General features: G+C 32.1%; 1 protein-coding gene across 1 annotated transcript; it reads left to right on the top strand.

Moving 5' to 3' along the window:
* The first annotated feature begins 5,073 nt into the window (after positions 1–5,073).
* On the top strand, positions 5,074–11,023 carry LOC122599808 (probable sphingolipid transporter spinster homolog 2). Its single transcript, XM_043772394.1, has 14 exons — positions 5,074–5,263; positions 5,686–5,817; positions 5,899–6,000; positions 7,529–7,633; positions 7,723–7,798; positions 8,142–8,216; positions 8,320–8,422; positions 8,506–8,581; positions 8,737–8,905; positions 9,045–9,158; positions 9,653–9,772; positions 9,864–9,992; positions 10,390–10,468; positions 10,732–11,023. The coding sequence occupies exons 1-14, from the start codon at positions 5,199–5,201 to the stop codon at positions 10,863–10,865; spliced, it is 1,479 nt and encodes a 492-aa protein (XP_043628329.1). The 5' UTR covers positions 5,074–5,198; the 3' UTR covers positions 10,866–11,023.
* The last annotated feature ends 1,011 nt before the right edge of the window (positions 11,024–12,034 follow it).

Raw genomic sequence — 12,034 nt, 5'->3', positions numbered from 1 at the left:
ATAGACATCAAAAGTATAAAATACATTAATAATTATCCATACAAATAATGATATCTATTAATATTTTTAAAAATACATAATAATAATATAAGTTGTTTGATTTTTTCGGTTTAACCTAATTCATTATCTTATACCCATAACCAAACCAAATATATAATTCGGTTTTGGTTACAAACCAAACTCCAAACCAAATTCAAAACGGTTTGTTATTTTTTTTCCTGTTTTTTAAACGGTTCGATTACAGTTTAACTGGTTAAAAATCAAACCACAAACACCCCTACTCTCATCTCACCTTTCACACACACTCCATCATTCAACCTTCATCCACAATAAAATCCATTTTTTATCACAAAACAAAACCCTTTTTTATCTATTTCATCTTTATTTTCAAAAAATTTGCTTATGAAGATCGAAGGAGATTAAATAAGTGGACTCTATTTTCATCATTCATTCTACAAAATTTTGGGTTGTATTTCTATTACTCTTTTCATTTATGGTAAACAAACATGGTTTTTATGACGGGAGAATGAAATATGCAGTCAACTACAGCTGCAGTTGAAGGAAATTTTTTAAAAAATTTATACTTTTAACCCTTTAAGTTTATGAATGATACAAGTCTGCCCCTGATTTTCACATGACTGCAACCAACATCCCTATAGTCAACAGCAGGGATGTTTAACCCTTTTATGATTTATGTTATGATTATTTGTGTTTGTCTTATGATGATTATTTTGTGAGTAGTTGGATTAGTGTTTGGCTAGACATTATGATGAATCCCATTTAGTGGTGACAATGTTTAATTGATGGTTAAAAAGTTGGTTACTTGTGATTTGGATTGCTGTTGACTTTTTGGGTCAAACTTTGATTAGTTGATCAATTTGGTTAACTTGACTTGTATTAGTGTTTTGCAAACGAACGTTTGATTGATCTTGTATATGTATGTGATTTTTCACTATGGTGTTTATGAACGTAAAAGCATATGTTGCCTTTGGAGTCCATTGGTCAAATAAGATCTATATATTAATAAGTTGTAATTGCATTAAAAGATGACCGTCTAAATGTTTTATAACTTGTTAGCTTGGATTTGATACATAAAGGGACACCAACTTGCATTTTTGGTCCAAGCCTCTTGAGTCATTTTTCAGGCCAAACAATGGAAATGAGGAATACTTGTGACCAAAATACTTATTTCCATCGTTTTCAGTGATTCTAATGTCTAAGTCGTTTATCTATTGACAATATGAGAATATTCTAATATATTTAAATGGCGTCATATCTATGAACCTTTAGGGTCGCACGCGAATTTGTAACAAATATCCATTGTAAAAGGTAATAACTAGAAGTTTCTAAAATTGGTTTTTAGAAACTTTCCAAAAATAGATTTGAAAATGACGAGCGGGTCGGAGATGCGAGTCGGGTTGAAAGCAGGATCGGACATCAAGCACCATGAGTAGAAACAAGGTGGATTCCTTAAGTTCGTGGCTGCATTTGAGGGTGTTCAACATGCGCAAAAGAACAGGTCCTCGTTTTGTTTAAGGGCCCAAAAGTTCAATTATCTATTTGCTAATATTAAATATTCATATTATAATACTCAATGATTACAATGTAATATTGTGTTTTTGTTGTTGCTCACTATAAAAGATATTTTGTTATTCAATAAAACGAGAGAATACGTAAATAATATGGATAACCTTTTGAATTTGCGTTGGTAATGTTTTTTGTTATTCTAATAATAGAACTTCTTCCTATAAAATTTGGTTATTTTGTTTGCATACGCTGTCATTACGACGAGCTAAACAAATAAATGAAATAAAATTTTTCCCCAAATATCTTTCACTTAGTATAATTTTTTTATATAACTAAAGGTCCATATAAATTAATGCAGCGCAATGCCTTTAAGATCCATGGGACGTCCCTACTTAAGTTTACCAACTGTATTTGATTAATTAGCCTTATGCTTTTTGTCCGTCACTTGACAAGAATTTATATACTAGTATATTATTTATTATTATGTGGTCATATAACCTAGGGAAATGATAACGTATCATTGTGTTTTTATTAATTTATCACAATATAAATGTTTTATAACTGATTCTACAAATCAGTATTAATTGCATGTTTGTGGTAGATGTGTAAAAAATAGTGGTACTAATGTCCCCTCTCATAACCAGTCCTGTGAAACTCTGCCGACACGGCCGAGTCGGATCATGTCTCGGCCGATTGACGATACGAGTTTGTCATATTCGGTCTGAAAATCGGTCAGGGTTTCAGACGCAGGTCAACTTGATCAAGACACGGCTATATCGGTCAAGACTTGGTTGTATCGGATCGGATCAACCAAAGTCAAATCTTATTTTTTTTTTAAAGCTTTTATTAATTACTCGTATATTATTGTTATGTTTAAGTTGAAAAATCATGTTATGTTTCAGTTTAAAGTTTTATATATATTTTTAATATTTTCCTACATATAATTTCAAAAACTATTATTTTATACATAAAAAACCCACTATTCACCGATCCAATTTCTATCCGATTTTAAAAAATCTTGTCTCCCTATCGCTGGTACGTTCCTGATTTTTGAGTTTCGTAACCTTGCCCATAACCTTATGCCTTGTGTACCTACCATGCTATGCATGTAATTTTGAGAAATAATACAAATTTTGTTTGACTTTAGTCGTTGATCGATGGACATCATAATATATTACTCGTATCTATGATAGTATTAGTTTATCATAATATATTACTCGTATCTATTATAGTATTAGTTTATGGGTGGTGATGATTTGAAAACTAAAATTTTCATAAAAATTAAAAAATTGACTAAAACACATTGTGATCAGAATTTAACACAATGTGTTTATAACTTTTTTTTTTTTAAGAAAACACATTGTTTTTTAAGTTTCATAAAATTATTAGTTTTAAATGAACATTTTACACTAATTTATATTATATTGTTCATATGCATATATATAATATAGTATATATGAAATGATTAGATCTACAAATGGTGTCAGGCAATTAAAAAAAAAATGACTTAGTACGTTTTCACGTGAACTTCCTATATATACTCCATAATGTAATATAATGTATATGTATGTACATACAGTTGAATGGTGGTGGTGTCCCCTGCAAAAGAGCACTCTCCATCTTCCCTCCCCCGGTAAACTCTCCCCTTCTGTATATTGATGATCCATCTTAACCACTCTTAATTTCAAGTTCCGTTTATAGACAGTAAACTTTTGTCATTTTCGTCTTTTGCCACATTACTTTGAGTCTTTTGACTTTTGACACTATAAAGGCATATTTGTGAGAGATAGCTTGGAAAATCAGCCCACCGTTTCTTATTGTCTTTTGCCATAAAGGCATCATATACCTTCTACGTGGAGGTGTTTAATTTTAGAGCACAACTTTTGTACTATCATCATATCATTTTTCATAGAATATATGCATATGTATATAATATATATACAACTTTTTTATATACAAATTTAAAATGACAAGGCATATAAAATTTAATATGTAGTTAAAAGCTTATGTTTTTACACATATAACTTACGAGTGTTAATTATATGATATAAACTAGAATACAATTAGTCAAAATATATATTAATAATTTGTTTTCGTTAAAGTTACAACGCGAAATTCTTCGTGTTGCTGTTTCTTTTAGTTTTAGGATCGTGCTTTATAAGTTATATATAATGTATGTGTAGTATTTACGTATCACCGACTTTATTCACGTTGTCAATGATATATCGTTACATCATTCGGGGCAATGTCCGAATAAAAAACTAGTTTGATATAGGTACGTTTTTTTCTCTGCATGATTTAACCAAATATAATGTTGACTTTATGATATTAGATACAATAGTTTACTCAGTTTTCTATTATAACCCTTGTACTTTGTTCAAATGGTATTTTAAACCATTTACTATTTCAACCATATAAGATGTAAGCTTTATAAACTTTCTTTTTTAAAATATTTGTTAACGTTGTTTTTAAAAAACCAAATTCACATTTTGATTTTTTGAGGATTAAACATTTTCTGAAAATTGTGATTGAAATCAACATACCGCCATCACATTCTATTCAATACCTATCACACTCTATGACTTATCACTCCATCATCTTACCACCACAACACACGGATGCTTATATACATAATAATCAGTCCTAAGATTTTAATTCCTTGAAGTTGAACTATTCGGTCAAACAAATTATTATCATCTAACTTATTTTCCTGGAAACTAAATTAAGAACAGCTGCATTCATTCATTCATTTTCCTTTTCAATTTTATATTCATTGCACTAAAGTATCATCAAGTTCAGTTACTACTTCACAATTCATCCATTGAATTCAAATTTGACATCATCAATTTAAAATTAATCAATAAGAAGTCTGAAAAAATAAAATAAATTTAACTTTTTTTTTTATCAACAAATATATATATATATACCAATAAACTAAAACAAGATTGAAATGTTCTTCAAACGATACGTGGAGTAATCCTTGACATGCGTCCTTTTAATTTAGTTATTTTATTAAATTAGTTTTTTCTAATTGTATATGGATTCAATTTTCTTATTAGACATAGAAATAATGTGTAACTCTTGGCTAGGATTGAGATGTTCTTGAAACGACATGTGGCGTAATCCTTGATTGACATGTGTACTTTTAATGTTATTTATTTCATTAAATTATGTTTTAAGTTCTATATGGCTTCAATTTTCTTATTAGATTTAGAACTGAAATCTAACGCCTGACCTATAGATACAAAACTCATTATAACCTTATTTGATTGATCGGTTACTCATTAATAAAATCAGTGGGAGGCATGTCCAAGATGTATGTATTTTTATTTTTTAGTAAAACATGCACGTAAGCAAATTTTGATGATATGGTACGATAAATGTGGCACTTATCTTTATTAGAAATGCAACTTTTTAATAATCGAAAACTAAATAGGTTCATTTTGAAAAAAAAGTTGTTTTTTTTATGGATTTTTCCCTACATTATAAATAGTTGTAATTTGGCAATTCGTCCTAAAAACTATGCAAATCCAAGAATGTCCATGATCTTGAGCTTTATGTATATATATATGTGTGTGTTTTTTTTCAGGCAGAGGAAGATTTATAATAAGGGACTTGAAAAAGTTTAAGAAATCACAAAAGCCTACATAGATAGAGATAGAGATAGAGAAATGGTTATAGATACAGCAGCTTTATCTGATGAGGCTCAAGCTCCTTCTTGGTTCACTCCTAAAAGGTAGACACTGCTTTAACTTTTCTTTCTTTCGTTCTTCTTTTTATGGTTTTTGATCCTACTGAAAAAATAAGACCTGATATAGTACTATGGCAATTCACAGTTACTTTCTCATTATGTCGTAAATTTGGTACATGGGATTAAGGGGTGCCCGCCGATTTACCCTTTACTTATTCCGTTTAGTACCAACTTTTTTGAGCAATCAACAATGGACATTAGAATTGTAGTGGCTCAGTCAACTATCATTATCGTTCCATTACGTTGTCCATTCCATTACTAAACACAACTTAAGTCTGAAATGAGATGAATGCGAAACGGTACTTTCTATCATGCCTACTTGCAAAGTGGGCTAACTGGTCTTTACATTATTAGTTAGTTTTGAGTGTAATATGATCTCGTGGGACTTATAGATCCTATATGCACAGGTTAATTGTAGCGTTCTGTGTCATCAACGTGGTGAATTCTGTGGATCGAGGAGCAATTGCAAGTAATGGGGTAAATGGGAGTCCCAGAATTTGCACGGAAAGTGGTATGTGCTCTGATGGTAGTGGAATTCAGTAAGTATTATTTCTACGATTCATTTCGTTTTTGTATAACATCATGGGTCAGATGATTTCTATATGTTCACATTTTTACAGGGGTGATTTGAATCTGAACAATTTTAGAGATGGTGTTATTTCATCAGCTTTCATGGTTGGGCTTCTTGTCGCTTCTCCCATATTTGCATCATTGGCCAAGAGGTATTTAGTCTCCAATGTGTCTTTAGAGTACCATTTTTAACAGATACCAAAATGTTAGGTTTACTCTAAGTTGTTAACATCCACTTAATATGTATATCTGTTATACTAAATTCTGTAAGAAAAGTATGGTATACGCGGTGGCCATCTTTGTCATATACTCAAATGCAATCTAATCCAACTGTAGTGCATGAACTTGCTCTATATACAAGAAAGTTTGATAAACACATATCTTTAGTGAATTCAATTTCGTACGAATTAAGTCTTATATGGTGTGGTGAATCGTTAACGACATAATTATCTTATGTGTAAGCATAAAATGTTTCTACGAACATCTGTTCTGGTAATGGTTTTACCTGATGGTTTGGTGGACCAAAGTCAGGTGTCATTATCTGGTAGTTCAAATCTATTATCTAATTTATGCTTTAGATTTGATCATTGTTTAACAAACATTTTAGGGATCCGATTTAGGATTTGGTATCTTTTTTGCTGCCTACACCTAAGCACTGTTTAATTTTAAAAGTTTTATCTTATACAATTCATTGAAGTTTATGTTTAACAGATCAACCGAAATATGAATATAATAAAGGTTCAATCTACTTCTGAAAGAAATCGTCTTGTCCAATGACGATTAATAAACTATAATCCAATGGTGATCTAATATTGCTAACTAATACCCTAAACATAGCAGCTATATCAAACTAAGGATTAACATAAATACCATAACTGGGGTCTGACATATCTTCCAATAAAACATGTTGGTGACAAAATGGGTGGGTTTTGCAGATTAAGTTATGGGTCAAATTGACAAAATAGGTATTAGGCTGCATGAACAATTAAGCAGTATGTAAAAGGGTATTGTTTCTAAAATGGGTCATGGTCAAAGTAAGCAGTATTAGAATATATATTAGTTTCCATATCTTAGATAAATATAGTTTCCTAATATCATTGTAATACTTGGTAAACAAGTTTAGATTAGCCTATAAATATGGCCTTTTCTAATCTCATTATTCATACAATCAAATACAATAACCTACAAGGTTTTATAAGCAGGTTGACATTTGACACGACAGATTTGAACCTCCTTTTGCCTTTTCCATTCTCTATCATATTGAAACGATCATGTGCTGATATAGATGTCTGTTGAAAGTTTTTGCTTACATAAGTAATATGATATCTGAAGGAATTTGTTTGACCTAATGATAGATAAAATTTATAAACATCGAGCTTGTCAGAAAACGTTTTTTCCATGTTTTCAAATATCATTCATCCCTAATTGTATCAATTTTGTACTATCTCATACCATTGTCAAACATCACATATTACTATGTTAGTATCTTATTGGTATAACTTGAGATCATTTAGTACCATCTTGTGTTATGTAATACCATTCCTGTACATTTACATACTGTACTTTATTAGAATGTTTTGTAGTATGCTGTATGCTTTGGTATTACTAATATATCTTGGAATTTCTATCATGATACATTTTTGGGTCAAAATAGTTTAATAGTGGGTTTATTTGGTGCAGCATTGACCCTTTTAGGCTTATTGGAGTTGGATTGTCGGTATGGACTCTTGCTGCAGCTGGTTGTGGGTTTTCAGTTGACTTTTGGTCTCTCACAATATGCCGAATGTGAGTCGAATACTTCAAAACCATAGACTTTTGTAACATGTGGCTTCTGGTTGTAGCTTTTGGCGTCACTTAAATATTGTTGTTGTTAGGCTAATTGGTGTTGGTGAAGCTTCTTTCTTAAGTCTTGCACCTCCATTCATTGATGAAAATGCTCCAGTAGATCAGGTTTTCTTTCTCACTTGGTAATAACACCACATTTGTATACGTCTTGTCGTTCTAAAGTCTGTTCTAGTTTTATGTGGTATGTTTCTAAAAACCATCTTTTGAGCATAATTATAACAAGCACGTAAATGCTGTTGAAAATATCCAACTTTTGGTTTTTCTAAATTAAGCGAACAGAAGTTTTAAAGCGTAAATATGACCTCACTAACAGAAGTAGTTGCCTTTTAACTTTTTACAAGGTGTCTATTCTTCATACCAGGATTGAGTTCAAAGTACCATATCCATCACATCTAGCTTTATTAAATACACATTCCAAACCTAGTAAATTTATCCATTTGTTCCTCAGAGAGCAGCATGTCTGGGAATATTCTTTGTGTCCACTTCGGTTGGAAATGCCGTCGGTTATGTTTATGGAGGACTGGTATGTACCTAATCCTTATTTTTTTGAGCTTTAATGATTACTCAAATAATCTATTTCAACCTTATTAAGTCAAAATTAATGCCTCCTGTTCTGTGTTTCATAGGTTGGAGCTAGTTTAGGTTGGCGTTGTGCATTTTTTGGTGAGGCAATTATAATGCTGCCATTTGCTTTTTTGGGTTTTACAATGAAACCTTTGCATATGAAAGGTACATTTTCTATCAGTTTTTTATTTATAATACAAGCAGAATATTGGTTTGCACCATTGTTTGACGAGTTCTTATCCATATAGGTATGTCAACCGATAGGAGGTTCCCCACGTCATTGAATGAGGATCTTCCTGAACATAGCTCCAAGAAACATTCGAGGTATTTCTCAAAGCAATAACATTATATAGAACTCTCATTCTATAAAATCATTGATAGGTGGTTTAAAATAAATTTGAATTTTTTTGGTTGCACTCTAATTCTATAAAATCATTGATAGGTGGTTTAAAAATAAATTTGAATTCTTTTGGTTGCAGCTACCTTTCATTTACATCGAGCCAGTTATCCACATTTTGGCTAGATATACAAGCTCTTTTACACGAGAAGAAATACGTGATCAATATGTTAGGTTTTATTGCTTACACGTTTGTCTTTGGTGCATATTCCTACTGGGCACCAAAGGCTGGTTATAGTATATATCAAATGGTAAGCCAATATGACTTTTACCTTGACTTTTGGTTTGTGTTAGAAATGATACAATTCAATGTGATATAGAAAAGAAAAAAAGAAAAGTGAATTAGAAGAAAGCTGCCAAGTTATCATCTGAATGTTTCATTTTCCACAGAATAATGCAGATTTCGTATTTGGAGGAATGACATTAAGTGGTGGAACACTGGGAACATTGGGGGGAAGTATTATCTTGGATCGCATGAATTCCACAGTATCTAATGCTTTTAAGGTAGAGATTCATATTATCTATCGTGGCGACTTTGGACATTCATGAAATCTTCAAGTTGGAGGTGGCAACTTTGACCATATATATCTTGATGGGTTGATTGGGGTTAAGTTTTATCTCTAATTGTTCAAACTGGTAATATAACATAAATTCTAAGAGAAAATGGGCCAAGGTTTAAAGAGGTCACATGGATTGAAAATTTATATGGTTAAATAAATTAAAAAATAATAATATAAACATTGGGCAAAAAGTGTTTCATAAAATTATATATAAAAAATGAAAGTGATTTGTGTTGACATTTGGCGCAACCTGTTTCAACGCATACTTATAATTATCTGTTTTGATTCCCTAACCATACCACCTGACCTGGACATTTTTGCCACTCTACTTCAAAGTGTACATTGAGAATCTGAATATCGTGTAACTTTGACTACTTATCCAATTTCTTGAATAATTGAGCCAAAAATTTGCGTTTTGTATTTGCTTACAATTTGCAGCTACTTTCTGCAACGACGTTCTTTGGGGCAATATTTTGCACTAGTGCCTTTTGTTTCAGTAACTTGTACGTTTTCATGGTTCTCTATGTTATTGGGGAGATTTTCGGTCTTGCCGCTACGGTAAACTTTTTTGTTAAGGATGTTGTATCTGTGGTGTGCATTATTTAGTATTTGTTATTCTGATTTGAGAAGTACGTTGTATCCACTGCAGGTTCCTGTGAATTTTGTTAATCTCCATACTGTTAAACCAAGTTTACGACCATTAGCTATGGCTATGTTAACAGTGTCTGTTCGCATCTTTGGTGCTGTGCCATCCACTCCACTTGTTGGGATACTCCAGGTTTGTCTTTTGGTTCCTGCCATATGGCTAGAGGTGACATAATGCGTGGGTTGATTAACTGGTCAAAATGGGTCATGTAACAAAAGTTCATATCAGAAAGAGTAATCCGTAAGGGTTGAATTGCACAAGGCTGGATAGACCCAAAGCTTATTCCAGATATTGATAATTTTATTTTTTTGACAAAATATTTGTGGATACAATAACATTTGTAAATAAATATATAATCTGATACAATATCATTTGACTCCCTTCTACATCCTTTTGTTTGTTAATCAGTAGAGAAAACACACCTTGAACCTAGTTCTACCTCAAGTTAAATCTTCAATATCATTTTGGGACTTGTTTCAGATGTAATATATTTCCAACATAAATGCAAATTTCTGTATTTCTTATGCAGGACAAAGTTGACAACTGGAGGACATCCTTTCTGATCCTAAATTCATTATTGTTTCTGGCATCTGGAATATGGTTCATAGGTATGGTGTTACAAGAATATAGTCATTCAAATGTTTTCTTACTTTTGGTAAAACTGCGCTAACATTTTATGTATCTTTCTATCCTTATCTTTGCAAGTTATAAATGATATTTGATCATTAGGCTTTCATTATTTTATAATCAAAAGGGCCTCATAGATATTTGACTCGTTAAACATTAAAGACATTTAACGAGGATGAAGTCGTTGAAATCGCCAAGTAGCATTTAATGTTTCATGTTTCTTTGGTGCATTTTGATTCTGCAGGCATTTTTCTTCATAATGCAGACGGATACAGTGAAGACAACAAGAATCTAGTGACTTCTACCAAGCACTCAGACGTAATACCGTTGCTTTTAAACAAGCCAGATGATGCGATTTATACCTCCACTTCACTTTAAGCATGAATTGATGGATGATAGATTCAAGATGAAGCAAATGTACAGCATACCCTGTCATTGTTCTCAACTCAATAGAAGTTTTCCTTCTCTGTGTTGTAAGATTCTACTCAGTATGTGTAAACCTCAATTAGGTATATCCGTATATGGCCTTTCATTTATCATGGGTTGTGCAGAGTCAGATACAATATGCAAGCGTCCCGACTCAAGCTCTTAACAAGCTTTTAGTCCATTATATGTAAATTCTCAAATATGTGTGATTAGTGTGATAAGCCAGTTGAACTTAAGTTGAAAAGTTCTTGCTTCAGCTCTACTTGAGCGCACTTACAGCAAACATTAGTAGGTTCATGGATTGAGCCAAGTAGAACTTTCTGAGCATGCTTGGTTTCTAACAAATATTTTCAACTTTATTTGAAGTCTACAATCGTGTATGCTAAAAATTTTTATTACCAAAATTAAGAAAGAGAGGGACTCGTTGAAGCTTTAATGAGGTTAGCCCACATTTTTAAAATTGTATGTCAAGAAAGTTTTTAACAAAACATAAAAGCTTTAATGCGTAAGTTTCTTTGGAATCATAGTTTGGACGGAAAAACAAAAGCAAATGTTGCTTGGAAATATGTCTGTCAACCTAAATATGAGGGTGGTCTTGGAATTAGAAAGATTAATGACATTAATATTTCGCTTATGGCTAATCACATCTGGTGTATCTTGAATAAGCGAAATACCCTTTGGGTGGACTGGATATACTCCTATAAGTTAAAGGAGCGTAATTTTTGGGATGTCCTATTACAAGCTAATATGAGCTGGGGATGGAGGAAATTGTTACAAATCAGAAGTATTATTCGTCCCCATATAAGGTCACGTCTTGGCAATGGGAATAATACTTCCATGTGGTTTGATAACTGGCATACTTCTTGTCCAATGAGTCAATGCATCTCCCCTAGAGCTATTAATGGATGTGGTTTCAGAATACACTCTACGATTAGTGATATGATTAACAATGGTATTTGGAAATGGCCAATTGCTTGGTATGACCTTTTTCCCGTCCTAATCAATATCCAGCCCCCATCACTGACTTGTGACAAAAAGGATGAATTGATTTGGGTAGATTCAAATGGGAAGGAAAGGAAGTTCTCTACTACTGTGGTTTGGGATACGATCCGTGTTCGTGG

The sequence above is a fragment of the Erigeron canadensis genome, chromosome 5, assembly GCF_010389155.1.
Source record: "Erigeron canadensis isolate Cc75 chromosome 5, C_canadensis_v1, whole genome shotgun sequence".
Taxonomy (NCBI): Eukaryota; Viridiplantae; Streptophyta; class Magnoliopsida; order Asterales; family Asteraceae; genus Erigeron; species Erigeron canadensis.
This window is presented reverse-complemented; position numbering and strand designations above follow the sequence as displayed.

What these genes read in the sequence shown, in the direction of transcription:
- LOC122599808 (XM_043772394.1), top strand. Translation starts at nt 5,199, where the DNA reads ATGGTTATAGATACAGCAGCTTTATCTGATGAGGCTCAAGCTCCTTCT. An exon ending in TCTCTCACAATATGCCGAAT is followed by an intron (nt 7,634 to 7,722) that starts GTGAGTCGAATA and finishes TGTTGTTGTTAG; the next exon opens with GCTAATTGGTGTTGGTGAAG. An exon ending in AAAATGCTCCAGTAGATCAG is followed by an intron (nt 7,799 to 8,141) that starts GTTTTCTTTCTC and finishes TTTGTTCCTCAG; the next exon opens with AGAGCAGCATGTCTGGGAAT.